The sequence below is a fragment of the Perca flavescens genome, chromosome 7 (genome assembly GCF_004354835.1).
Source record: "Perca flavescens isolate YP-PL-M2 chromosome 7, PFLA_1.0, whole genome shotgun sequence".
NCBI lineage: Eukaryota > Metazoa > Chordata > Actinopteri > Perciformes > Percidae > Perca > Perca flavescens.
Genome location: NC_041337.1, coordinates 31,620,639 through 31,648,059, shown reverse-complemented (window position 1 = coordinate 31,648,059; position 27,421 = coordinate 31,620,639). Strand labels below are relative to the sequence as shown.

Below are 27,421 nucleotides of genomic sequence, written 5' to 3'. Positions count from 1 at the left end.
GATATAAATTGGGTTAATTTCATCCATTTGATTCCCTCACATTTCTGTTCATTGTCATTCATTCATGATGTTGCCTTTAACTAATCAGGGTCTGTGATAACGTGGCAGGATACCTGAAAGTTGGAAATAACAGCAGGGTGGGAAACTTCCTACATTGTAGTCAGTCAGAGAAGGGGACTTTTCATTCAGTCAGAGGTTAGGTAAACATTAAGCCTCTGGAAGCCAGCTCGGTTTCTCTTTCTCTCTCACACACTTGCCAGTCACATTTTCTGTGCGTTTGGCAGCCTTCGTAGGCGGGTAAACTCCATGTTTCCGCTGATTGCTGCTGTGGAGCTCCTGGCCAGAGATTTTGTTTTGGCTGCAGATGACCGGTGTGAATTTCCTTCCAAACATTAAAAAAAAATAAAAAATCCCACAGCTTTTAAGCTTTGCAATGACGTATATAGAAATCAAAATTTCCTTGCTTCTACTTTGCTTTTTCCCTCGATGAGTGTGCTGTCCCGTCAAGAGTTCTTTGGTCTCATTTTTCCACTTTCTGTCGTCCCTAACGTACAACGGAGCATTAGGTCCACATCAAGGGGAAAAAAATGAAGGAGGAAGATTTTTTATTTATTTAGCATTTCGAGAATAAAGTCAAAATGTCGAGAATAAAGTCAACATGATGAGAATAAAGTTTTAGATACCATTTTGAGAATAAAGTCGACATAAAACTTGATATTTCAAGAATCAAGTCGGACTTTTGAGAATAAACCAAACTACTAGTCTTCTACAAAATGCCTTGTGAAGGCCTATATGAACTTGCGAAATTATACTTCAGAATCGGTTTTAATAACAAGGAAATTCTTTCTCTTTTAGCACATAAACACAGTATGGTGAAAAGTATTAGGACTTTGAAGAGATAGTGCCGAAAATTGCGTCTGTTCAGAAGGAGAAACCACACAAACTTGGAAGAGGTGGCCGTATTCCTGCTGAAACTGAAATAGCTTGTAATGGACAGATGCAAGGCTATCGATGGTTACACCTACACGCAATACAGAGAGGATCTGTTGTATCACAAGACACAATAAGACCATTGATCAAATTGTTTGATCCTGAAGGAGTGGGGCTCAGGCGAGCGCGGCACTCCAAGAATGTAACCCATAGCCTATCTGTGATGTTGCCTACATGGCAGCTGGCGTGGCGGACAGTCGCTCTAATGTGATGAAGTGATAAAGGAGTTGAATTTATTCTCGTCATTTCAACTTTAATCTCGACATTTGGACATTATTCTCGAAATGGTTGTTCAACTTTATTCTCGTCATGCTCACTTAATTCTCGCCATTTCGACTTTTCTATTCCTGAAATGCAAAAAAAAAATTAAAAATCTTCCTCCTTAATTTGTTTCCCCTTGATGTGGCCCTAATGCTCCGTCGTACTAACAGGCACTGACTACTGAATGAAAGAGAATTTACATGAGCGAAGAAGGATCCAGACACAGCCAGCGAGGCAAGTCTGCTTGGTGTGTGCGCATGGGACTGTTGCCATGTCAAAGTCCAGCAGATCTGTTCCCAGAATGCTTGGCTGAGTCCGAGGCCTTCAAACCCACAGGTTCAGTCCACCTCCGGTCGGGAACGTCCTCACATGAGTCCAGGCGCCATGGCTGAGTCATAAAAATGGAAGGAAAAGTCAGTAAGACTTACAAAAAGAAAAATATAAAACAAAAGGAAAAATACTAGATTCAGCAAATTTTTTTGAGACTTAAAGACAACAACACACACAGTCAAGTTGTTCACATGAGTGCTCTGGCCGAATCACTGGAAGGAATAGCAATTTGGTCACAGTGCTTGTGTTAAGTGCCATGAAATGAATACTCCGCTGTTGCCCTGTTTCTCTTTTCGATGGATTTCCAGATTCATAGGGAAAATATTGGTATTTTTAAACCTGAGTCTTAGTCCCATAAATGTGGCCATTCGGTTTATGGTTCATTTTTTGTCAACTTTGCACTTGCTACCTCTGTTATAGAGAAATGGTAAAATGCGAACAAAACAAGGTATATTAGGACAAGCAGCAAGAGCCTCCTGTAGAGCTTAAGGGCCCTATTTTAACGATCTAAGCGCACTGCGTTTAGATCGTTTAGGTGCATTTAGGGCGTGTCCAAATCCGCTTTTGCTAGTTTGATGGCAGAAATGGTTCAAAAGGGTTGTACATAGTGTCTTCATGAATTCAAAGGTGTGTTTTGGGCGTAACATGCAATAAACCAATCAGAGTGTCATCTCCCATTCCCTTTAAAAGCCAGGCGCGTTTGTACCTTGGCGCATTGCTGTTATGATGGCGGATTTGCACCATCATATTTTTATATGTAATCTTTTGCATGTGTGTGTGCTGCTACGCTTCCCTGTGCGTGTGTGTAAAAAGCATAGTGTGAGCGTGCTGTGCACGAGCCTAGGCACTAATGCGCTGTTAAAATAACAATGAAATGCTGCGTTATTGACTTTAGACCAGGTTTGTGTTGGTCAATGGCGCGATCACTTCCCGCTGCCTCAAGATAGCAATACGCCAAGAATGCACCTGAACACACCTCCCTGTAAGACCAGTACGCCCATGGGCGCACAGATGGGCACAGGTGTATTTGCTGGACGGGATATTGACAACTGCGTCGGCCTTAAACTAGCAAAGACACTTCGTCGGTCTTCGTGCTGCGCCGGGGGCGAGATAGGGCCCTAACAGTAACCGCTCACTTTTTGAACGTCTCCGGTTCCGGAAGGGATTCTCCCCGTTCAATATCTCCATTGACGTTTCAGAAAATGCTTATATAAAGAGTTTTAAGCCTGGAACCAAACTTTATTTTTATTAAATAAATAACACAAGAAAAACTCAGTCAACAACTTTGTGTTGTACTGTGTTGTCCGTATGGCCATAATTATGAGAATAAAACTCAGGTTGAAGAATGGTGTGATGTTTCTTCTGTTCCTTATGTCTAGCTGACACACATAACTGACAGTGAGTTATAGTCTGTGAAATAGAAAACGACTGAAGAGTAAGTAATAATTTTTGTTGGTGAGGTTGCACTCATCTTCTGTGGTGCTGAGTGTCTCTTAGGCTTTCACACACTTTATATTCAAAATGAATTATTGACAAAATCTCTTTGCACTTATCCTCCTTAAAGACTCTTAACGTGGTCCTTGTGTGTGTGTGTGTTTGTGTGTGTGTGTGTGTGTGTGTGTGTGTGTGTGTGTGTGTGTGTCTTTGTGTGTGTGTGGCTGTGTGTGTGTTAGGAAAATGTTCCTCTTTGCTGTGGTCTGTGAGTACATAGTGTTGCGAAACATCCACAGTCCACCTCATTAAAACTGAGCGTACACAAAACACACACCCACACACACACACACACACACACACACACACACACACACACCCACACACACACACACACACACACACACAAACACACTAATGTAACATTCTTAATCACAACGTCCAGTCATGCTTTCCTGCTCATCCACCTACGTCGTCTTCTCATCTGAGAAAACAGGACTAATTATACGTCTGCTGGAAGACAGTCGATGTACGAAACAGGAATCTCAGCTTGTGCAATGTACTGTGGGTACTTCTGGAGGGATTAAGTCAATAATAAATTTAAAACTTTTAAAACTTCCCATGATTTTATTATATTACTCAACCTTTTTTTGTTCCACTTCTTACAGATTTATTATAATTATTCATAATTAAAAGAGAAGTGAAATAAATATAGCAGTATAGTTTTCCCCTGTTTGGTCCACTTTGAAGCACAAGAAGTATAACTAATCAATTACCAATGTATTTCTTAACAGTTTTGTCTCTTTTGGCGCTTTTTTCAGTGTTTTTGGCACTTTTTACGCTTCTTTTCACTACCATGTATGTATAAACACCACTAACACCAACATGTTACTACATACAGTGGGGGAAATAAGTATTTGACCCCTTGCTGATTTTGCAGCTCTGCCCACTTAAAAAGAATGCAAAAATCTACAATTTTAATCATATGTACATTCTAACAGTGAAAGACAGAATCCCAAAGAAAATTCCAGAAAATCACATCATATGAATTTATTAAAATTGATAACCATCTGATGAGGAAAAACAAGTATTTGACCCCCTGGACAAACAGCATGTTAATATTTTGTAGAAAAGCCATTATTGGCCAGCACAGATGTCAAACGGTTTTTATAGTTGGTGACAAGGTTTGTGCACATTTCGGCAGGGATGTTGGCCCACTCCTCCCTGCAGACAGCCTCCAAATCATTCAGGTTCCGAGGTTGTCGCCTGGCAACTCGAATTTTAAGCTCCCTCCAAAGATTTTCAATCGGATTCAGGTCTGGAGACTGGCTAGGCCACTCCAGAACCTTGATGTGCTTCTTCTTCAGCCACTCTTTTGTTGCTTTGGCGGTGTGCTTAGGGTCGTTGTCGTGCTGAAACACCCATCCTCGACCCATCTTCAGCTCTCTCACTGAGGGAAGGAGATGTCGGTCCAGAATTCCACGATACATGGCCCCGTCCATCCTCCCCTCAATACGATGGAGTTGTCCCGTCCCCTTGGCTGAAAAGCACCCCCAAAGCATGATGTTGCCACCACCATGCTTGACGGTGGGGATGGTGTTCTTTGGGTTGTACTCGGTGTTCTTTGCCCTCCAAACACGACGAGTTGAGTTGAGGCCAAAAAGTTCTATTTTGGTCTCATCTGACCACATCACCTTCTTCCAGGCCTCTTCTGAGTCGTCCAGGTGGTGAATGGCGAACTTCATGCGGGCCTGTACATGTTTCTTCTTGAGCAGGGGGACCTTGCGTGCGCTGCAGGATTTCAATCCATGACGGCGTAGTGTGTTACCAACCGTTTCTTTTGTAACTGTGGTCCCAGCTGCCTTCAGTTGATTCATCAGTTCCCCCCTTGTGGTTTTGGGATGATTCCTCACCGTTCGCATGATCAGGGACACCCCACGAGGCAAGATCTTGTGTGGAGGCCCAGACCGAGGGAGGTTGGCGGTGGTGTGGTGCTTCTTCCATTTCCTGATAACTGCACCGACAGTTGATCTTTTCTCTCCAAGTTGCTTTCCGATTCTCTTGTAGCCCATCCCAGCCTTGTGCAGATCAACAATCTTGTCCCTGATGTCCGTAGAAAGCTCTTTGGTCTTGCCCATGGTGGTGATGTTGAATGCTGGTTGTTTGGGTGTTGACAGGTGTCTTTTATACAGGTAACGAGGTGAGGCAGGTGTATTTGATGTAGATAATTGGTTCGGATTGGGGCTGTGTCTTAAAGAAAGACTAACTGGCTTGTAGGAGCCAGAATACTTGCTGTTTGTCCAGGGGGTCAAATACTTGTTTTTCCTCATCAGATGGTTATCAATTTTAATAAATTCATATGATGTGATTTTCTGGAATTTTCTTTGGGATTCTGTCTTTCACTGTTAGAATGTACATATGATTAAAATTGTAGATTTTTGCATTCTTTGTAAGTGGGCAAACCTGCAAAATCAGCAAGGGGTCAAATACTTATTTCCCCCACTGTAGATAAAAAGCAGAAATTATGTATTTTTTTAGACTAATATTAAAGGAAGGGTAGTCACAGAATTGCATATGTCAATGTTCAGTCAAGATTTCTATTTCTTTTCAAATGCTAAAAACACAAAATTCAATGAAAGTAGAGATTTTTGTTGCACTTGTGAAGCGCATTGTATGGAATCATCCATGTTATTTTTGGGTAATCAAAATTAGGTAGTTAAAAAGAAACCCATATTTCTGTAGACACTTAGACAATGGGTCAAATTTGACACGAAGACAACACAAGGGCATTGTATGGAATCATCCATGTTATTTTTGGGTAATCAAAATTAGGTAGTTAAAAAGAAACCCATATTTCTGTAGACACTTAGACAATGGGTCAAATTTGACACGAAGACAACACAAGGGTTAAGCGTCAAAATGCTGTTTTCCTAAGCCGTCCTAAAAAAAAGGTTTCCCACGGGACCTTACATATGTCTCGGTATGATGACGTTGGTTCAGTAACAGTACAGTAACAGTACAGTAACAGTACAGGAACAGTACAGTAACAGTACAGTAACATTAAAGTAACAGTACAGGAACAGTACAGGAACAGTACAGGAACAGTACAGTAACAGTAAAGTAACAGTACAGTAACAGTACAGTAACAGTACAGTAACAGACCAGGAACAGTACAGGAACAGTACAGGAACTTGGATTGCGGTCTGGAGAAGCAGACAGGAAGCTGAGCAGTGTACTGCTGCTTAAGGCAGATCTGTCACACAAATACATTAGGCTCTTCATTTCACTGCTCCACACACTTGGACCGACACATCAATACTGCAGCACAGAAATCTCCAAAGAGTCATCTTTCCAGGAAATCCAATTTTTTACTTTTTTATTTTTAACACAGGAATCCATGTAACTGTGTTCACTGTCACCAGTCACATTCAAAAGCCTGGGATGAGATTGATGGTATTTGCTGTTTGATCCTGGCTGGATGAAAGATGAAAGCTGCACTGTGTCCAAATCTATAGAGGAGCATAAAGAAAACAGAGTGTGCTGTGTATTTAGGCAGCAGGCAGCGTCCAGAGGCTGATATGATTTAGATGAACAGATAGAGACAAAGAGAGGGAGATGGAAAGATGGACGTCAAGAGATAAGGGAAGCAACGCAGCGCACTGCAACAACGCGTTAAGCTAACACAGACAACCCAGTTTTGTTTTCCCACGGGATATACAGTTGGTCCCAGTGAGATATACACACACACACACACACACACACACACACAAACACAAATATAGTCATAAACAGAGATCCCATCTGCCCCGGCGCTTTAATCAGCTTATCACTCCCTGCACTGAGGCTGTTCAGAAGGACTATATCAAGCTTTGACATACATTAGTGGTACTACTGGGATCAAGCAATATACGGTTCATAATAGAGCAACCCCCCATCATACACACACACACACACACACACACACACACACACACACGTGCCATGTACACATGTCCAACACACTGGAGCTGACAACACACTCCTAACATGCACACATGCACAGATTCGGACCTTAGTATGCATGCATGCAAAGAGAACACACTGATGAAAGATTGGAAATATCCTCTGCATGTAAGTACCATACAAATCATTAAACATGCACATACACTTGGAGGACTTACTGCTTGGAAAAACAACACAAACAAGGCCGAGACACGCAACAGAGCGTGCACAGGCAAAAATACAACCTCTGTGTGTGTGTGTGTGTGTGTGTGTGTGTATGTTTGTGTTTGTGTTTATGTTTGTGTTCCGACAAGATGCCAAAGCCCAGCTGATCTCTCAGTAAATATGGACATATGGTCAGAGAGAGAGAGAGAGAGAGAGAGAGAGAGAGAGAGAGAGAGAGAGAGAGAGAGAGAGAGAGAGAGAGAGAGAGATGACACTGGGATGGTTCTTGGCGAGTGTCCCTTATCCGTCCACAGGGCGACCGCAGCAGGCGGAGACATCTTATCCTCCCAGGACATGTGTTCCTTTCCCAAAGCTGAAGCGTTTAGTCTTTTTGACTCTTCACATCACCCCGGGGAGCAGGTCAGAGGTGTCCAACTCTGGGTTATCTAATGATGAGACTGCAACGGGATGAAAACAAGGGAACTGTCGTGCCAGACCGACTAGTTAGTTATGTAACTTGCACCGAGCGGTTCGAAGGAGCGATGTGAAACGTGTACATCATGTGTCAAAACGAAAAGTGGGACAGCTTGGAACAAAACCTGGCAGCTTGATCTCGGTCTCTCTTTCATATAGGCATCAAAAACCCTAATATGTATGTTTGTTTGTTTGTTTGTTTGTTTGTTGTTGTTGTTTTTGGGGGGGGGGAGTTCACTTGGAAGTTCACAAATAAAGATTTGAAATGCATTTGTTATTGTTCTGTGTCCTATTTAGGAAAGACAAGTTAACTTTTCTATATCTCAGCACAATAGCGAATCCAGTGTCTATATAATGTATATATTTATATCAGGAGAATATATATATATATATATATATATATATATATATATATATATATATATATATATATATATATATATAACAGGAACGTTGTGGAGGAAGGTCTGGCAATGCGAGACTAATTAAAAAGCAACATAACAATAATGAACAAACAAGTGACAAAATCAAGTTCAAAGGAAAAACTGTCTCCTGATTTATTTTCAAATGAATAGTCTGTCTTCCTGCCATGAGTGCAGAGCTGCTGATTTCACTTATTGGACATTGAAATGCTCATATCATGCTCATTTTCAGGTTCATAATTGTATTTAGAGGTTGTAACAGAATATGTTTACATGGTTTAATTTTCAGAAAACACTATATTTTTGTATTACTGCACATTGCTGCAGCTCCTCTTTTCACCCTGAGTGTTGAGCTCTCTGTTTTAGCTACAGAGTGAGACATCACACTTCTGTCCCATCTTTGTTGGGAGTCGCACATGCCAGTAGCTAGGTAAGGACTACTAGCTAGAAGCTAGCGCTGCTAGCGGTTAGCCACGTCGTTCTCAATGGCAAAACACTGCTACAACACTACAGAACTACTGACATGTCCCTCGTCTGCAGGTATTCCACGCAAAGTTGGAAGTGTGCCTTCGTTTAGAAGAAGTCTCCCGGCTAATCCTGCCTTGTACTACTGAAGTTGGAGAAACAGCTAGCTGATGTGGTATTAGCTAAAGTGGTTAGCACACACCAAATGTTTCGGCCGATGACATTGACGGCCCTGCCGATTTTGACCAGCTCACCCAGAGACTGAAGGCAGGATACATTCAGTCTACCAGCTACGACGTGACTCATAAGCATACAACATATCATTTAGAGTGAAAAAACAAACAGAAAATCAAAAGAAGTCAAAGGTGCTGTGTTCATATTTTCATTATCGAGCAAAGGAACTACTCATTCCATCAACCACCGTGCACCACTGAATAAAGGACGCTACGTTAGTTTAGCTAACAGCTAGCGGTTAGCCGAATTAGCTGTTAGCTAAACTAATGTTAGCTTCTCGGTGGATGCTAATGGCAGCAGTGTGGAACAGGTCGTGATTCGTGCAGTGTCGTAAACATAGAAAGTATATAATGGACCAATAGACCCCGTTGCTCTGGACGGAGACCAGTGAAGGCTATTAGAAGCACTTTTCCGGTGATGGCCAGCTTTACTGCGCAGCCTCCAACTGAGAGAATGTGACGTGAGCAACGTGTCTGAAAGTTGGAAGTCTTCTGGTAGCTGTGTCAAGAGAAATCTCAATCATTCCCAATCTTACAGATACGGAGAGTGTAGGTGGATGTAAGGAGATAACATGGGCACAGGCTAATTATTGCTAACTAACATGCTAGTTAACATTAGTAATTAAACCTAAACAGCTCATGTAAGTCGAAACTGCCTGCGAGCTTCTCCTGTACTGTACGGTAATTCCTCTACTATGCGACAGTAAGTCACTTGGTTATGACACAATCGTTAGCCTATTTTTACAAAAACGTCTGCTACGGAGCTATAACGTGAGGTACAAGGTAATGGAGCCTTTTATACATTGTCGTGTTTCTTTGGAACTAAACAACGGACAAATAGAGTCTTCAAACATTTCTGATGTAAAGTTATTCGCAGTCAAGTGAAGGAAAAAAAAAAAAAATGGCGGTCAGCGAAATGCTAACAGGAGGTGATGGCCAGTTAGCAACAAAATGGCGCCATAGATGGCTCGAGTTCTGAAGCGAAGCTTACCCCCTTGGTCGTAAATCCTCGTGAAACAAGATTATCATCTTGGGCATGCGCATGACGTTCCACCAATCAGAGGGATCACTGTGGGATTGTTGGATTGTTCAGGATTGTGGGTAATGGAGTATGTATCCAATACATTGCGAATAAAAGACATTTATCTCAAAACAAGGTTGGTGCCCCATGAACTTTTGGCGTCTATATGAGCATATAGAATCGCTGAGTCATGTCGTAGCTGGTTTTAAGTCTACCATTGACGGTTACGATTTTATGGCTTATACTACAATTGTCAATGGAGAAATTACATTGTATTTTTACTTCCGGAACCCGCTGTGGGCGGGACTGTTGAGCTCTATGCACGCAGATTTCCCCCCCCATAACGCTTGTCTAAACGCGGAATAAAAAGTGAGAACGCAACGCCACTTTTGCGTTTTCTCTTCAGATCGTTTCCGTTTAAACATAGCCCAAGCATGAAATACTGACCATCTGTATGTGTGCAGCTTGTTCTTTGGTGGAGAGGGGCAGATATACTCAACTTGGATTCAAAGCAGTTACAATGAGATCCATTAGTGACCCAGAGTCACCTCAAAAAACTTCTCTAACCACTCCTGCAGAATAACCTACTTCTATCAAACCGAGTCACCTTTCAAACCTACAGGAGGTAAAAACTTCATACTCAAATATACATTTTTAGCGTTCCTTCCCTGGTCCTCCTTCCAACGTTCATGTTTTTTTCCTAAACGTCATGTACCTCATGTGGCTTCTTTCTAATCTAAGCTCAAAACATGCTTTTATTTCACTGCCTTCCCTGATTTCACCTGATTCTGCTTTTATTCTGTCACATGGGTTTCACTATTTGTTGCTACTTTTTGTTACTATTTGTTAATACTTTTATTTTGCCAAGTTTAGCGTTTATTGCTGTTTTTTTTATTTTGTTTTTATGTAAAGCAATTTGTACCTTTGTTTTGGTAAGTGCTAAATAAATAGATATTTACATAAAACTTTTAGTCATAATCCCATATTTATTCCAGCCCACTTTGCACTCTGCACAATTGTCTTACTGTCTAAGAATTTCAATTTTCTTGTGTTTTATATATATATATATATATATATATATATATATATATATATATATATATATTCTGATATATATTTACATCTGTACATAGTAGTCAATGTTCATGTTTTCCTTGTTCAGCTTTTGCACACACACACACACGGCCAATAAAGCTGATTCTGATTCTAAACTTACAGTGCAATGAATGCATACACAGTGTGGACAGCATCACACCCATTCATTTTACCCTCCAACATTGTGCTTAATTGAGCAGTTGCTCTCTTAATGAGGGTCCAGAGCTCTGAAACAGGGTGTGGGTCTCGTGCAATTCCATGTCAGTGACTAAATGAGAGACTAGAAATCCAAGAGCAGAGTGAGTTTGTATGTGTGTCAACATTTTTCCATCTAAATAATGTAGCAGTCAGACTCTCATAATAACACAATCAAAGTAAACAAAAGCCATCCAGAGGAGATCAGTGAAAGCGCTGTGTGTCAATTATTGATGCTGAAACGAGGGGCCAAACACCTGCTTCTGCTGAACTGGACCCGCACCAGATTTTAAATCATAAACCAAGGACTTGAAAGCAGCACTTCACAAACACCCAAAACACTGAGGAAATCAGAGCAGTGTCTGTTTGCAGCCATATGCTAGGACCAGGTGGGCTCATCTTCACATTTAGTCAACTTCAAAGTAGAGCTGGGCGATAACTCAAATATCACCATATTTTTGACCCAATACATTGATGGCGATATTGTAGGGTTGACTATTGGTGCTTTCACAAAATACAAAAAAATGAGAGTTTTGATAAATGATCACCAATAATGTGGATACAATGACTAAAGCTTAATTTAAGGTCGCTCTGCAAGCTATCGCGCCGCGTGGTCGTGCACCTCTGAATGTTTAACTACGCGTCGACTGCGTGGGCTGTGCTTTCAATTCAACATGGTCGGCTGGGAAGAGCAGGTTCGTCTGTACAAACGGCTGTATGATTCTTCATGTACAGACCACAGGGAGTCAAACAGCCTTAAAGGACAATTCCAACCCAAAATGAACCTAGGAGGTAATAACACATGAGTACCGAGTCGACCGTTCTCTGGCATACGTTTTCATGCTAATCGAATGTGACCAGATTTAGCGCAAACCGCTAATTAGCTTATAAAACTAGTCATCGAAAGGCATGCGAAAGTAAAAAGAAATCACTATTTCTATATCACTAACATGGCTCAAAATAGCACCACACTTCCACGGTAACATGACAAGGGTCTCTACGTGGAAACCGAAGCACTGAGAACTTTGGAAGTGTACAGACAGTTTATTAAAAAGATAGTTTATAATGACAGTACCGTTCACGTATACAGGCATGCGCCATCTTGGGAAAACAGTCATGACCAGTCCAACCACGAACGCCGCGTAATTAGTAAACGGTAAAATAACTCAAGCACGGCCTTCGTCGTTACTTTCGCATGCCCCGACAACTAGCTTTATAAGCTATTTAACGATTTGCAATAAAACTTGTCACATTTGATTAGCATGAAAACGGTCGACTCGGTACCCAGGTGTTATTAACCCCTAGGTTCATTTTGCGCCGGAATTGTCCTTTAAATGTGTGGTCAGAAAGCCTCATACATTGATGTCGGTATAACATCGATATAATATCGACATATTGCCCAGCCCTACTTAAAAGACCAGAAAAATAAGAAACAACAGCGTACTTTAAAACATTTTTATTTTTTTTTATTTTTTAGAATACACAATTTTGGATCTCTCACTTGAAGACTCTTTGGGCATCCAGTGCCGGATTCAACAGCACACTTTGTTCACCGTCACGGTTGTTGTGTTCTCCAGCCCTCTGATCTGAATGCAGCTGTACGCTGCTCTTCATTTACCTGCGATAGGTACACGTACGGAGAGCAAAGCCTGGCCAATGCTCATTCTGAATATCCTGAAAAGATGAAAGGAAGTAGATGCAGAGGGTGGAGAACTTGTACAGGGGAGACAAAACCTCACCTCTTGCTCTCCTCCTGCGACAAGGGAAGTCAAATAAATACACACACTTGATTTAGTTCTGCCCACAGAGCAGTGGGCACGTCCCCCTGTTTACAACGTTCACAACTGGTGTCTGTATTTGCATGTTTAAATGCATATTGTAATTGTAGTAGATATGATCAGATTGCACGGAAGAGCAAAGATTGAATTCTGTACACAAAGTTGTCCAATATTAAAAAATACATTAAATTAATTTTGTCCAAATAAATATTGGTCCGTTTTCGTTAGTATGTCAAGTACATTTTCCTGAGTCACTTTCAGAACCACCATAGATATATTTTTTTTTTCTATGAATATGCTCTTTTCGGTCTTCCTTTTATCCATTCTTAGATTTTCTCTCCATTCTTACTGGAGGTAAAATAACTTTTTCATGCTGCACTTACTTCAACCATCATATGACTTGCTCTCTCATCCATGCCAAGACATACATAGTAAACAGATTTCGCTCACTGCACCAGTGCAGCATCATCCAAGACATGAGACCATATTTCAGATGCAATCACACACCTAGACAATGTTACAGTCAGATATACACACAGCACCAACTGCAGCTGCTCCCACATTTACTGGAATTGACCTGAACGCACGTCTGTGCCATGAAGTGATAATCTGTGTATGAGCAGAGTGTGTGCTTTGTTGACGTGGCAAACCCTAAAATAAAAATGTGTACAAATGTTCCACTCGCATGCTGACAGAAAATTGTATAATAACAGTCTTACAGCCAAAAGATTTTTTGAAAATACAAATGTGTTTATGGAAGCTTTTTTTTTGTGAAGTTTCACAGTATCATCGTGGTTCTCTTCAACTGTGTAGCATCAGAGTCTCCAGCAGTTTGCAGCCAAGTTCCAGTGGCTTTGTGCTGCGGAGCTCTCTGGTACACACAGACACGCACACACGCACACAAACAAAGTACCTTTACACGAGCAACCACAATTGCAAAAATCCTCTGCCTTCATGCTCACATCATCATTTATACCAGTCTATTATTGCTTTCGTAAACCAATATTGTCATACAAGATCAAGTGAAAGAAAAGGGAAATGTATCGTCCGTTTCGTCCTGCAGGGAAGCAGTCCTGACTTGCAGCCCAGATAACAAATTACTGATGTGTAACTTCCAAAACGTGAGAGTCTTGACAGGAACTAGAAAATAAGCAAACTACTTAAATCCTTAAATGTGATGTAAGGCAGCAGAAGATGAACAGATGGTCTTTCCCGTCTTCCGACGTATATGTATACAATACAAAAAGTACTGCTTCCCTGTTTGACTTTGAAGTCCTTGTTAGTCTATACGTTAGAGACAGCGTTGTTGGCGTCTCGCGCCTGACGGATGCCGTACAGCCACTTGATGACTCGCGCGTTCCTCTCGATGACGGAGATGCCGTAGGGGACCCGTTCGTTGGCTCTTGCGGGCCCGCCGTCGGCGTCCTCGTCTCCCCCGTCCTCCCTTGCCTGGGCGGCCTCGTCCCCGCACTCCGAGCTGGGCGTGCTGACGCTGCGGAGCTTGGAGACCGACACAATGTCCGAGTTGGCTCTTGTGAACCGCTCCACTCCACCCATGCCCTCCACCTCCCCCGGGTCCAGCCCGCAGTAGTTGAAGAAGCGCTCCAGGTCGGCCGTGGCGCGCGAGTAGCGGTCGCTCAGGTCCGACTTGGAGCGATGCAAGGACGGGTGCTTACGGGCAGAGCCCTTGGAGCTGGCGTTCGATATCCGGGTGAAGGCGGGGGAGGCTGGCGGGATCATGCCGGCTCGGACCAACATGGGACTAGGCGGGAGGTAGACTGGAGGGGAGGGCAGGGTTTGGGTGGGGGTCATAAGCTGCGGGTGGGGTTGGGGTTTGTTCTGAGAGGGTGCAGGGGGTGGTGGAGGTGGGACCAGGGGGTGTGGGACTTGGCCCTGGGCAGTCTGTCTGGGCCTGAGCTGCGGCTGCAGTAGGGTCCTCTGGGGCTTCCGAATGTCAGCCTGAGGCCGAACGTCCACCCTGCGCACGGTCACTGAGTTCGGGGAGCTGTAGGGCGCCGGAACCCCTAACCGGGGTACTCGCGCTGGAACGGGGGGGGCGGCGGCTGGGTTCTGATGCGGGGATCCGGAGGTTGCTGTTGAGTGGAGAGGACGTGCAGGAGGAGGTGGACGAGGAGTTGATGGTGCCGCGATTCAAAGGTTTGAGGTTGTTGAGGAGTTGGTTGCTCCTCTCTTGCTCGGCTGACAGGCTGCTGCCGATGCTCTTAGCTCCTGACGAAGGAGACGAGGAGGAGGGGGAGGTGGAGGAAGAGGACTGGGAACAGGGCACTGGTCCGTCGCATACATCATTGATGAGATTATTCAGAATATCCAAGTTAAGAGCAGGTCCTCTTCTTCCTCCTGGTCCGTCTCTCCCCCCTCGATTTTCCACGTCAGCTGGGCAGCGGGGAACTTTGCGGGCCGGAGGAGTGCTGATCTGGCACTGGAGCATCATCCCCGGAGGAACGAGGGGCTTGCGGATGATTGGTGGTTTGATGGGGGCCTGGCGGGTGAGGGCCACCTGCTGGCTCTTCACGTACTTGGCCTTGTCGGCCTCCAGGCGTTCTACGGCGCTCAGCTTACGGGCCCCGGGCTCAGCCTGACGACGGAAGTAGTCTGGACCCTTGTGAAGTATCCTGAAGGGCATGGCGGAGGTGAAGGGAACCCCGGCCAGACGGCCGTCTGACGGCCGCAGGGTCTCCACCGGCATACTGGACGAGCTGACGGAGAGAAAGAAACACTTTCTATCAGTCAAAAGTTGTTTTGTTTTTTTACTGAATTATGTACAAAGGAAATAATGTAAATATAACCTGCTGCTGATGTGTGAAGTGCGTTTATGCTGTTTGTTTAATAAAAATAAAAAAAAAACGAATGAAGAGAAGAAAATTATAGCTTTTTAACACAATAAATAGTGTAACAAAAAGGGATTTATAGCAACCACAATGTTGTGGACACGAGGAGATAGAAGTTAGACTAGAGACAAAAAGAAAAAAGTGACAGAGGGAGAGGTGGGTGAGTCAACGAACATCCTTTTAGAGCTCCCGCATGTCCTCTCTAGGCTTAAGAAAACAGCTCTTTTGTACCCTCTTTTCTTCCCACTCTCCCACCGCTGCTTCCTCCCTCGCACCCTCGCTTTAACTTCCTTACCAGTCGCTGTGCTGCTGCTCTCACTTCTCCTTTTCTTCCTCCTTTCTTCTCAGTCGCCCCTCTTGCTCTTTTATCCTTCCTTTCCGCTGAGTCTCAGTCAAAGACTACTTGTGGGACAGGGTCAGCCGGGGTCAAATTCCACATCGGGCCCGACCAGACCACATCTATTAGCTCAGCGGTGACCCAAAAGGGGGGTCTGGCTGCAGATCGGGGTCACTGGTCAGCCACAGCTGATAGGAGCTCTTTATCCAAATCTGCAGGTCTGGTAGATCTGCCAGCAATGATACCGGCAACACACTGGCCTTTAAGATCCCCTTCAAGATCTCTCTCCAACTCGTCTGTCAAGCCCGTCCGCCTGTCCAGTTTTTGATGGGACACAAAAAGCTGTTCACAAACTCAGCTGGAGAGCCCCACAGTCCTGGAGAGGGTTAAAAAAAAAAAAAAAAGAGAGAGAGAGATGGCATTCAAAGTCAGATAATAGTAGCGCTCTCAGTTTCCTATCCGCCCCTCATTAACAAAAGCATCCACACGCACTGGTAGACACACACACACACACTCACACTCACACACACGGCTGACAGACGGGGACTCTCTTTAACACTGAAGTGGAGCAGACGGGACAGGCTTTAATACAGAGTCTAGCTCCTCCCAGTCGGCCAATCACACGTCAGGCTGGGAGCCTCAGTGGGGCACAGGGGTGGAGCGGAAGGCGGGAGGCGTGCTCCAATTGGTCCACCCCGAAAGGGATTCGGACCAATCGAACCCCTCCCCCCATCTGAGCACAACAAAACACTGAGCAGGGTTTTCATTCAAATGAAAATGATTTGAAAGGGAGAAAGGGGGGGAGAGATAGAGAAAGAGAGAGGAGGGCAACGGGCAAAACAGCTGCAATCTTTTACATTGACTTGCATCAAGCTCAGCGGGGGTTATGAAAACATTGTGAAAAACACTGAAAGCCCACACAACTGTTCTTCTTGTTCAGCTCTTTGTCTTCATCAGCGCAGAAGCAAGTGTGGAGGGTGTGAACAACAGAGACACAGCAAACAATAGACCATTGCCTTATTCCATGTCTAATTGTGGTTACATGTGTATTTTTAACTTAACTATTCAGCTGGTGCTTGTAGTGCTATGGTCTCAATGTTGACACAGTGTCTAAACACTGGCCTAACAATTGCAACTTTAGTTTAGAGACAAACGAACAAAGGCAGGCAGTGAAAGTTTTTTCACAGTTTTTACATGTTTGCACCCAATAACTTCTGTATAGTTTCTGGGTATTAGGAATTAAAAGCACTGCCGACACACTACGTTCATGTATTTCCCTGTTTCTCAATGCTCTAATTTCCCAGAAAAACAATTCTCTCCATCCCCCCCCAAACACTCCTCCACTCTTCCCCGCTGCTCATCCCTCCCCTGCATCTTACCGTTTACAACATTACACTCCAGGGTTACATCACACCCAGTTAGTGGGCCTGTTTCTCTCTCTCTCTCTCTCTCTCTCTCCCTCCTCCTCCTCCTCCTCACCTCCACCTCCAACACATATCTATTCGCACATTTTTAATTAGTCTTTTTATAGCCGTCTTCCTTCCTGTCTCCTTCAACATGTGACCCCGTTTCCCCCCACATCTCCCTCCTCTCATCCCTGAACAGCAGCAGAGAGAAAGAGCAAAAGCAACCATGACAGTTTAGACTTGGACACAGACACACAGACACACACACAGACACACACACACACACACTTTGCTTTCATCTCGACTATGTGACAAACCAAAGACGAGTTTAAAATAGTCTGGCTTAAATTGCAAACACATTTGCATCACAGAAAATAATGCTTCACAAACATTAAGCGACCAAAAAGCCTTTAGGCAAACCTCTAGGGAGTACATTCAGGAGCCAGAGCAAAACATACTATTATGCTAATAATGAACGCACAATAAAGAAAATTATCTGAGCGAGAGAAAAAAAAATTTGACACCTTATTGGCAAAGAAAGGAGGGATTGTTCAGTTAGTTTCAGTTACAGGAGGACGGAAACCCATTAGACGCACAGAAGATGATGACATCATCCCAGTTTGGACTTTTGGCTTATCAAAAAGGGCCTAATGATCCTCGGAGAAACTCAGACAAAAGGTTGCATACAACTTTTTCACATATTCAGTGGTGCTCCATTGTACAGAATGTGGTGGGTCTGTCAACAAACCAAGCACATGATGCAACGCTGGCGCTCCACCTGCTAGATTCAACGTTTGCACCGCAGCACAGTAAACACACAAAAGACCACAGTAAAAACTGGAGCCAACCCCTTATACTTGACACATACAGTATCCAGCCTAGAGACTATTTGAATACAGCCATTAAAGCCCATCTTAAAATCTTTTTTTTTCAAGGAATAAAATATGTCAATATGTTAATTCTTTTGTAAATCTTTTTTTTTTTAAATACACAGAAACACCAGAAAAAAGGTCTTCTGCCTCCCCACTCACACACTAACACCAGCTTCAGTGCAATAGCTCGAAGTATAGAAATGGTGGTATGTATATGTATGTGTCCATTCATAGAAACTCATCCTAAAGAATAAGTGAGGACAAAAGTCTGGTCACACAATCAGAAACCTCAGCCAGTTCAGGTTTAGTATGCTGTGGCCTTGTAATTACCCTCAAACAGGCCTCTACCGGGGGGAAAAACACATCCTTTTAGTCCAGATTTAGAGCCTCTTCAGGTCCACAAAAAGACCAATTTCTTCAAGAATGGCCAACATCTGGCTGGTCTTTGGGTACAAGAAAATTAGGGTCCCAATTTAATGTGTAATGGTATAAAATGTGTACACATACTAACTTGGCCTCCTCTCTGCCTTTTCCAAAACATAATATAGTTTAAAGGCTCAATTTCTGCCTCTGGCACACACCTTAAACATAATTAATAAAATTGACTAATCATGTAAAACACAAAAGGGGAATCATGGGATATCTCTCCAGTTCAAACACTATAAAACACAAGGTTTTAACAACCATGCAAGAGCTATATGCATGCAAACACACACTTTCACTTTCAGTGGAGAACTATATATAATCCACTCATTATTAACTCTCTTTGTTACCTTACTGGAACTAACAGTTTAGCCATGGATACTGTTGAAGATGGAGAATTGGAAGGAGAAAGAGTTTGAACTACTAAAAATGGCCAAATGGCTTGTGAATGTTCAAATTTTACCAGCCACTCAATAGATTACCATTGTTTTTTTTTGGCTGGTGAGTGAAGCAAATCTACCAGTCACACATATTTTACCAGCATTTGACTGGTGCTAATGTATAACTGTGTGTGTGTGTGTGTGTGTGTGTGTGTGTGTGTGTGTGTGTGTGTGTGTGTGTGTGTGTGTGTGTGTGTGTGTGTGTGTGTGTGTGTGTGTGCGCTGTCTCTAAAAGTGATGAGCGCACCACAGGCACCAACCACAGCAACAGACCAAGGAATGAGATTTCTTTTCCAAGACGGAAACTTGCTCGGTTCGATTATCCTAAAACTATGCAAACCACTGTGTTGTTATGAATCTGACCACTTTCACATTCAGCTTTCCAACCGCCATATTAGCAGGTATATGGCATAAAAGTGTTAAAAGTGTGGCAAAAGGGGTGGCAGGGGAAGCTCTTGCTCAAAAGAAGGGATGACTAACCTTTAACCACAGCTGACTATGGTCAACTACCAGCCGGCCTGCTTAAGACTAATTATAGAGAGAGCCCACGACTGGGAGCAATTGGCCTCTTTTTTTGCCTATTTCCTAGCACAAAGTTACTGAGTGACTAAATAGCAAACAGCAACATGTGAGAAAATGGATTGCGGCCAGAGAGGCGAGGCGAGAGCAAAGAGGAACACAGGCCAGAACTTATAGTTCTTATACTTTTTTTCCTTTGAAAATGTCCTAAATCATGACAAAAACAGGAAGATGCAGCACTCTTGAGGGTCCAAACATTGAGGGACAGGAACAAGGTTGCATGTCATGTGTGGGGTCCGTGAAGCCAGCTGGCTCATATTGCAGTGGCCTTGGTTCCAGCGGACATTGACCCCAGACTGTATAGAAAACAACAGAGATCCCACCTAAAGAGATCTCACCAGAAATCCCCTCCTGTCCAACCTGAAACGTAGACACTGAAGAAAACATCAATAACCTTGTGAACTAAATGAAAGATGTTAAGTGTAGATAACAAGAGAAGGTGATTTCTTTTCTTTTTTTTTTATGGATGTTCCTTCCATTCATGATCTTAACAACATCAGGTGGTAAGGTGATTTCAATTAATTCAATCTCAGAGGTCTGTTTGAGCTAAACGACTTTCCTGCAGCTGGAAGGGGATCAGTATGTTGCTCAGGGGCAATGTGCGGCTAAATACAAACAAACTAATGTTTAAATCCTTCATTGTCAGAGAAAAAAAACTCAGTATCATGAATGTTCTTTGAAAGGGTCACCTTCACCCCAAGCAGAGAGAGAGAGAGAGAAAGAGTAGTTGCGGCGAGTTAGTCAGCAGTGATTTCTCAGGTTTGTGGCCCACTGGAGGGATGAGAAGGAAGCAATGATGCATTTCACAACAGGAAATGTTTGACAAAGACAGAAAAAACAGACAAACACACTCAGCTGGAGTGTTTTCTTCGGACTGCGTGACCGGCAGGTTGGCCGTGTTTTATGGTGACCTTCGCCCATCTATTTCTGGGCACTTGGCCTCTTTGCCATGAAGCCGGTACACAATGCACTGGCAACCGCTGCAGAGGAATCCCACACTGAGGTAAGCTGTAGCACAGACTTTCCAATCTAACCACTGCTCAACAAAAAAGAAACAAAAAAAGGAAAACAATGAAAACTCTCATGAGTACAACATTTGCCGACATAGCACTAAACACCAAGTACATCATCTGATGAAATCCCATCATGGCTGCCACTTGAACACTCCATGTGTAATTCACTCAGTTAAGCATCTTCCTTGTATCCTCTGGTTGAATGATAGTCTAACCTGATAGAAAATAAGCCCAAACCTGGGTATAAAAAAAAAGGTTATGTGCATGCAACACAAGCCCCAGCCCATCACCCCACTGGGACACCCCCGCTTCAGTTTGTAAGTCCATAAAAGCTTAAAAGAAGAGTTCAAAAGGTTATCAGTCACACCCCTTCCAGGCTGATTTAGAGAGCTCCAAAGACAGCTAATGAAGACAGAGAGGCGAGCACCAGACCTCACGGGATTCAACCCTTAACACTAGAACTGCCAGAGCCCACCGCATTAAAAGTTGTGATAAAAAAAAAATAATTGAATTAGTTTGTCATTGTTATCCCTCTTCCTGCCCTGACATTTCCTTATCTATTCTGCACTACTTCCAAATTGTCATAATGACAGAACATTTAAAAAACCAAATAAACTGGTTTTTGGTGTCGTTTTCACACCCCCCCCCCCCTTTGTTCACCAGGAGTAGTGCTGATTAACGTTGATGGCCTCGTCCGCAGCTGAATTGACGCATATGCATGATGGCCGTACAGCGCATTGAGACAATGAATGGGACATAGAAACTCATTTGCACGTCAATACTCACTCACATGCACTTCTATGCACACTAAGGTTCTGTAGGCCCACAGTATTCATTCTTTTCATATATCATATGTAAAATATCAGAAATTAATCTAAACTAATCACACTTTCTGTCAGACTATAAAAGCTGTGTCCTGACATGGAAGTCCTGGGCGTGCGCTATATGCAAGTAAATAACGTAGAGCAAGCCGGTCATTATTTCTAATTAGAACCTCGACAGGCTGATGCAGGACACTAACGGTCTTGCATCACCTCTTGGCCGTCGGACTTGGTGGTTATAGTACCCCTAAAATGCCTGGCAGTGCTAATGTTAAATGCCCTGGCCTCACCACACAGTGCTGTGCATCTATCAGCTCCAGCCACGCTGATCATTTCCTACTGAAAACAGCACTTGGCTCGGTGGAGAAGTTGGCCGACATGCATGACTGAAGTGTCTGGACTAGAGGGTTATGCAACTATTATGCACTAGGGTCTAGTCAACTGCAAAAACAACCATTGAACCATAAGCAGACAGTTATTATAGCATCTATGTTCATCTTTGTATGGCCCTCCCCCAGTCTCTTCACCCATTGGTCTCCCCTTAAACCCCCTCCTCCACCTCTGCCCATCACTGTCTGAGCCTATGGCCTCAGGAAACACACACATCCATGCACAGTTACACCCAAGGGTGGGATGGAGAGGGATCCAATGAAATCCTGTCTCATGTGTAGCTGTGCATCCATGAATGTCAGCATCCACATTTTTGTGTGTGTGTAAGAGAGTTTGGACTGAGTAGGTAATCAGTGGAGAGCAGGTGGCTAAGTATTCCCTCAGGAAAACTAAAGGCGGCAGCTAAGACAAACATATTAGAACATCTGCCACTGGCCCACATTAGATAAATAGAAAAAAGAAATATTAAAAATATAATACAAAAAAAATGTTTTCATCCACTCTTCTGTATTTAAAGTTGTAAATGAAATGAATTATCACCAACTAGTAGCAGCTTATAAATTGTCACTGGAAAAGTAATTGATAGATAGCCAGAGAACTTCCCAATCTACATACTGTTACTGCACTCCGTTGGCACAACCCAGTAGATGAAGTTATGTGTATTTCAGTTTTTTTTTTTTCTTCCAAATTAAACCAACATTTTGAAGAGTGCAACACTATTACAAAACTCAACGAATTCAAGTACATTTTAAAGGACGGCAGGCAACTTTAGGTCTTGTTTGAAGTACAAAAAAGTCATCCTATATTATATATTTATATAAAATGATAAGATGTTTGGTTTTTTTCTCTCCCTGTACTGGATAACTAGCATGTAGGATTACAACCCCTCGGATTTACAATGCTCGTAAGGGATTCTGGCATTGCAGAGCGTCCAGAGGGTGAAAAAAAACTCAGATCCAGCAAAGAATTTCTGCTGATTATGGAAACTGTGATGATACCCTGCAAACTGATCTGTAGATCTTGGGAGAGGAGTGTGATTTTAAGTGTGTCTGTGTTTGGATCAGGGGTTTGAGGCATTTTTTCCTTGCCTCACTCAGTTGGAGCTAATCTGTCAGGTAACACATACACACATGGAGACATGTGCAACGATAGAGGCTGAAGGCAAACAAAAAATGCAGGGAGAGAGAGAAAGGGCCCGCACCTCCCTATAACGTGGTGATGAAAACATTCCAGAGAAACGCAAGCATGGATGCAGTCACATACTGCTGTCCTTAGTCAGCTACAGAGCCACATCGCACACACACACTGGTGGGAGGGAGAGTGGTCACTGTGGAGTCGCCTCAATGGCTAGGCCACACTGTTGGCTTAGATACAGGGAGTGTCTCACTCACTCACACACACACACACACACACACACACACACACACACACACACACACACACACACACACACACACACACACACACACACACACACACACACACACACACACACGCACACGCACACGCACACGCACACGCACACGCACACACACACACACACCTCCGACTGTTATCCCTTTATAATCCCCAATTACCTATCCACTGACAGAGAGAGGTGCAGAAAGTCTAAAGAGTGGTCACGAAAAGCATGTTTTTGTTTGTTTTAGCAAACAGCCTAATGTGCTAGACATTTCTTTCTCCCCCATACACATGCAGGCTTCAAAACTGAAGCAACTCTATGCATCTTAAGAGAGAAAATAGAGAGAAATGAGCTCATACAACTTTGTCACATCTTTGTCCCTTATCAACACAGTCTGTGAGATGAACCAAAGTACCTCTGCCATGTTAACGGTGAGAAACACTTTCCTTCTCTGCTTGAGATAAAACGTCAACATGAAACTTTGCTAGAGGTACAATACATCCACTCTGCCAGCCTGCCGGGCAGCTTCTCGCCCTGTTACAGCTGTGAGGGCTGTGGGAATGAAAATAGTCCTGGAGCAGAGCTGCCAAATGTTATAATCAAGACCAGTATTTTTAGATCTGGCATTCCATCCCAAGGACAAGGAAGCACAGGCAGAAGCACAGAAAGAGACAAGAGCTGCCTCTACAATAATAGAGTATTTCAATTGCTCTGCATGGTCTATCATCAGAATTAAGACTTGCGCTGAGCTTCTTGCCATGTTTAACATATTAATAGCAACAATGGATTGAAGGCATTTACATAAACAGGCCATAAAAGAAAGCAATAGCTTAACTCACTAAAGAGTTAAGTCAGAAAACATCACTCTCAAGCGTAAAGTTTGCTGTCGATATCTGCCAGATCAACAAGCCCTCCCCCCTTTTTAAGTACACAGACACAGACCCAAGTCTACACACCGGAGGCACTCTGATCTGCTCAAACAGGACAGAAGGTAAAGTTTACTTACGTGATGTATACGAGTTCACAGGAAAACCAGAAGTCGCGAGTTAACACCGTAAGAAGCAGGTAGGAGCTCGGAGTCTGCACGGCACAAGAGCCAATGTGCCGGTAAGCGTAGTGTGTTCCTCTGTGTGTGCGCGAACCAAATGAACACTAACCTGTGCGTCTGTCTGCTCCTTAGGCTCATATGCTCCCCTCCTTCTCCTCCTACTGCCTTGGAAGACTCCGCCCCCCTCTGTTGAGAAACAGGAAGACAGTTAGGAGAGCAGGAAGCAAGAGCTTTTCCTAGCAGTCACCTGATCTCTGACACTTTCTCATTACCCCGTCTTTCTTTTGAAGTGCCAAATCCACTGTAAAGCAGTGGCACCTGTAATGCAGGAAATGGGAGCAACGATTCATTTAACCACGCGGATGTAGTGGTACAGGAAAAAGGAAAAGTGTCACCAGTGAATCATCATGAAGAAATCAATCAATATAGACACAAATCAGAGATCAATTCAATTGTGTGGACAGTACTGTGGAGGCCGTTTCTTGTTAGGTTCTAATATCAGATTCTGCAATGCACATTTTTCTGTGATTTTACAGCTATGATTGCTATTGCTTCTCATGAAAATTACGGCCTTCTCCTGCTTATTCCAAACAAACTGCTGCCATTTCTGCAGCTGAAAATATAAAATTCCTGTTCACAAGAGGACTTGTCCTGGGAAAGACTGAGCAGCAGGTGTAGCGGGATAGACTAGTCTAAATTCAGTCTAAAGTTTGACGCTGCTTTCTATGTATATGATTAAACATCTAATCGGGAAGCCTTTGAAATATCTCGTGAACCGTTTACACTTAGTTTCCTGGGTACCCAATGAACTTGGGGTTTGGAATTGGGAGCAGTTTGGACAGCGTTGGATATTAAACCGTGAATAAAACTTAAAGGCCGTGGGGAAAAAAGGTTGAGGGAAAAAAAAGCGCGGCCATAACGCTGGCTCTTCCGCGTCTACCCTTCACAATAAAAGCCCCGCTTAAATTCACTCGGATCATTTCGCTTAGAGGAAACTCAATCAAAAAGGCGTTTTTGCTGACACTGGATCGTACAGGCAGGGACTATATCGTATTAAGTTGCCGAAAGCTGTAAATTCTTGCTCAGACTCACCCTCTATGCTCACCCTGAGTCCGGTCGTTCAAGTGTACTGCTAACTTCTAACACTGATAACATTACCGTCGGCAAAATACCCCCCGCGATTCAAATCCATACTTAAACCCTAACCGTCAAGCCACTAAGCCTGTTTGGAAATTAAGTGTTAAATTTGTTAACGATAGGCTGCCGACAGCACCGCGTCATAAAGGCTCTGACACACCGTCGACCCGACCGGCAGAAAAGGCAGTCGGACTGATCAGTCGGCTCCCGTCTCTCAAAAAAGTGCCTCAGGAACACACCGAAGCGACGCCAACTTGAGCAAACGTTCGCGTGCGCGAGACGTGGTACGTCTCCATAACAGCAGGCGGCCCTAATCTATATTGTCGCTCAAAAAAAACAAAAAAACCCACGCTATCGTCGTCATTTTTTTCATCAGAGAGTGTTGATGGTAGTCAAGAAGGATCGTTGTCATTACTCCCTGAACGGAAGAAAATACGATGGCTAGTAATAAGAAGATACTGGCGCTGTCAGCTCTCAGGCTTCTTCTTGTGGAAGAAGCACTGATTCGCTAGTCAAGGGCTAGCACTCCACCAATCAGATTGGTCATTGAGTCCGACTGCCCACTGGCCGATTCAACAAGTCAAATCGGCCAAAATGAACGCAGGCGGCTCCTCCGACTGACGACGGCACGGAACACGCCGAACAGACTCGAGTCACCGACCTCGCCAGCCTGGCGGACGGCCGATAATCGGGTTGGTGTTTCAGAGCCTTTAAACGCTGACTGCATGCAATATCGGTGACGAAAAAGAAAACACCTCTGAGTTCACTTTCGATTTCCAAGAGGCATTGTCAACAGACCAAAATGCCTCTACACACAATTAGACCGACCTATAACCAATCAGAGCAAGACCCTCTACTACGTCCCTAATTTCCAAGTTATTCTAGATAACAGTCTTTCCTTTCCAATAGATTCTTCTGAGATAGGGAACAATGTATTCTAGTAAGTGAGAAAGTCAATGTAGGGAAGTGGGATAACAGATGGTGAATGAAAGAATAAAATAAGATTATGAAGGAGGTGCGGTCAAGGATATCCTGTCATTAGGGCCTGCAAAACAGTGGTTCAGCAGAAGCTTTAACTACTGGAATATCTCCTGTGAGTTTGTATAAAGATTTGTGTCCAAAGAATTAATCAGTAAATGCACTTGTATCCATTCCCAGGAAAAGTTTATTTCACTTCTTGCACACAGTGGCTGAGCTGCCCTCAGTCCTCAGTACACACACACACACACACACACACACACACACACAGACACACAGACAGACACACACACACACACACACACACACACACACACACACACACACACACACACACACACACACACACACACACACACAGTGGTCAGCCATTCTCCGGAGGCAGCAGCAGGGAGCGGACTTGCGCTCACGCTCCTCACTGTAGAGGAAAAGCAACCGGCAGCTCTGAAGTCAAAAACACAACAGCGGGAGTTGATGGGATAGGACAATAAACATTTCAGCTGGGTCAACAAATTTCGACACCTTCTCCACCTCTGTTAATACCATCAATCACACTCTCCTCCCTTCCTTCCTCCCCTCCCCTCCCGCGCATCCCTCATTCCAAGGACTGGGCCAATCACATATTTAGCATCTCTGTTTCTCTTCTCATATATCTTTCGGCAAAACATCTACTTTTTTCCTTCTTAAATAGATCCATTTTCTCCTCACTTGTCTGCTTCACCTCCATTCACCTCCCATATCTTTGAACTTCTTGTTTTCTACCTTTTGTCTCATTCCTCTCTTTAACTTATGTCAGTCCTTTTCTCTATCCATCTATTGAAAGCTACATGATCTCTGTGCCAGGGGGAAATATTTTCAACATACTTAGCTGTGAGCATCCCAGCC

General features: G+C 43.6%; 1 protein-coding gene across 1 annotated transcript in view; it reads right to left on the bottom strand.

Moving 5' to 3' along the window:
• Positions 1 to 13,082: 13,082 nt before the first annotated feature.
• The window catches only part of LOC114559412 (protein FAM110A), a 29,255-nt gene continuing 14,916 nt past the window's right edge, over positions 13,083 to 27,421 (bottom strand). Inside the window, 4 exon segments of the mRNA XM_028584028.1 lie at positions 13,083 to 14,800; positions 14,802 to 15,558; positions 15,986 to 16,403; positions 24,531 to 24,607. Coding sequence (XP_028439829.1) covers positions 14,126 to 14,800; positions 14,802 to 15,548 — 1,422 coding nt within the window. The 5' untranslated portion in view covers positions 15,549 to 15,558; positions 15,986 to 16,403; positions 24,531 to 24,607 and the 3' untranslated portion in view covers positions 13,083 to 14,125.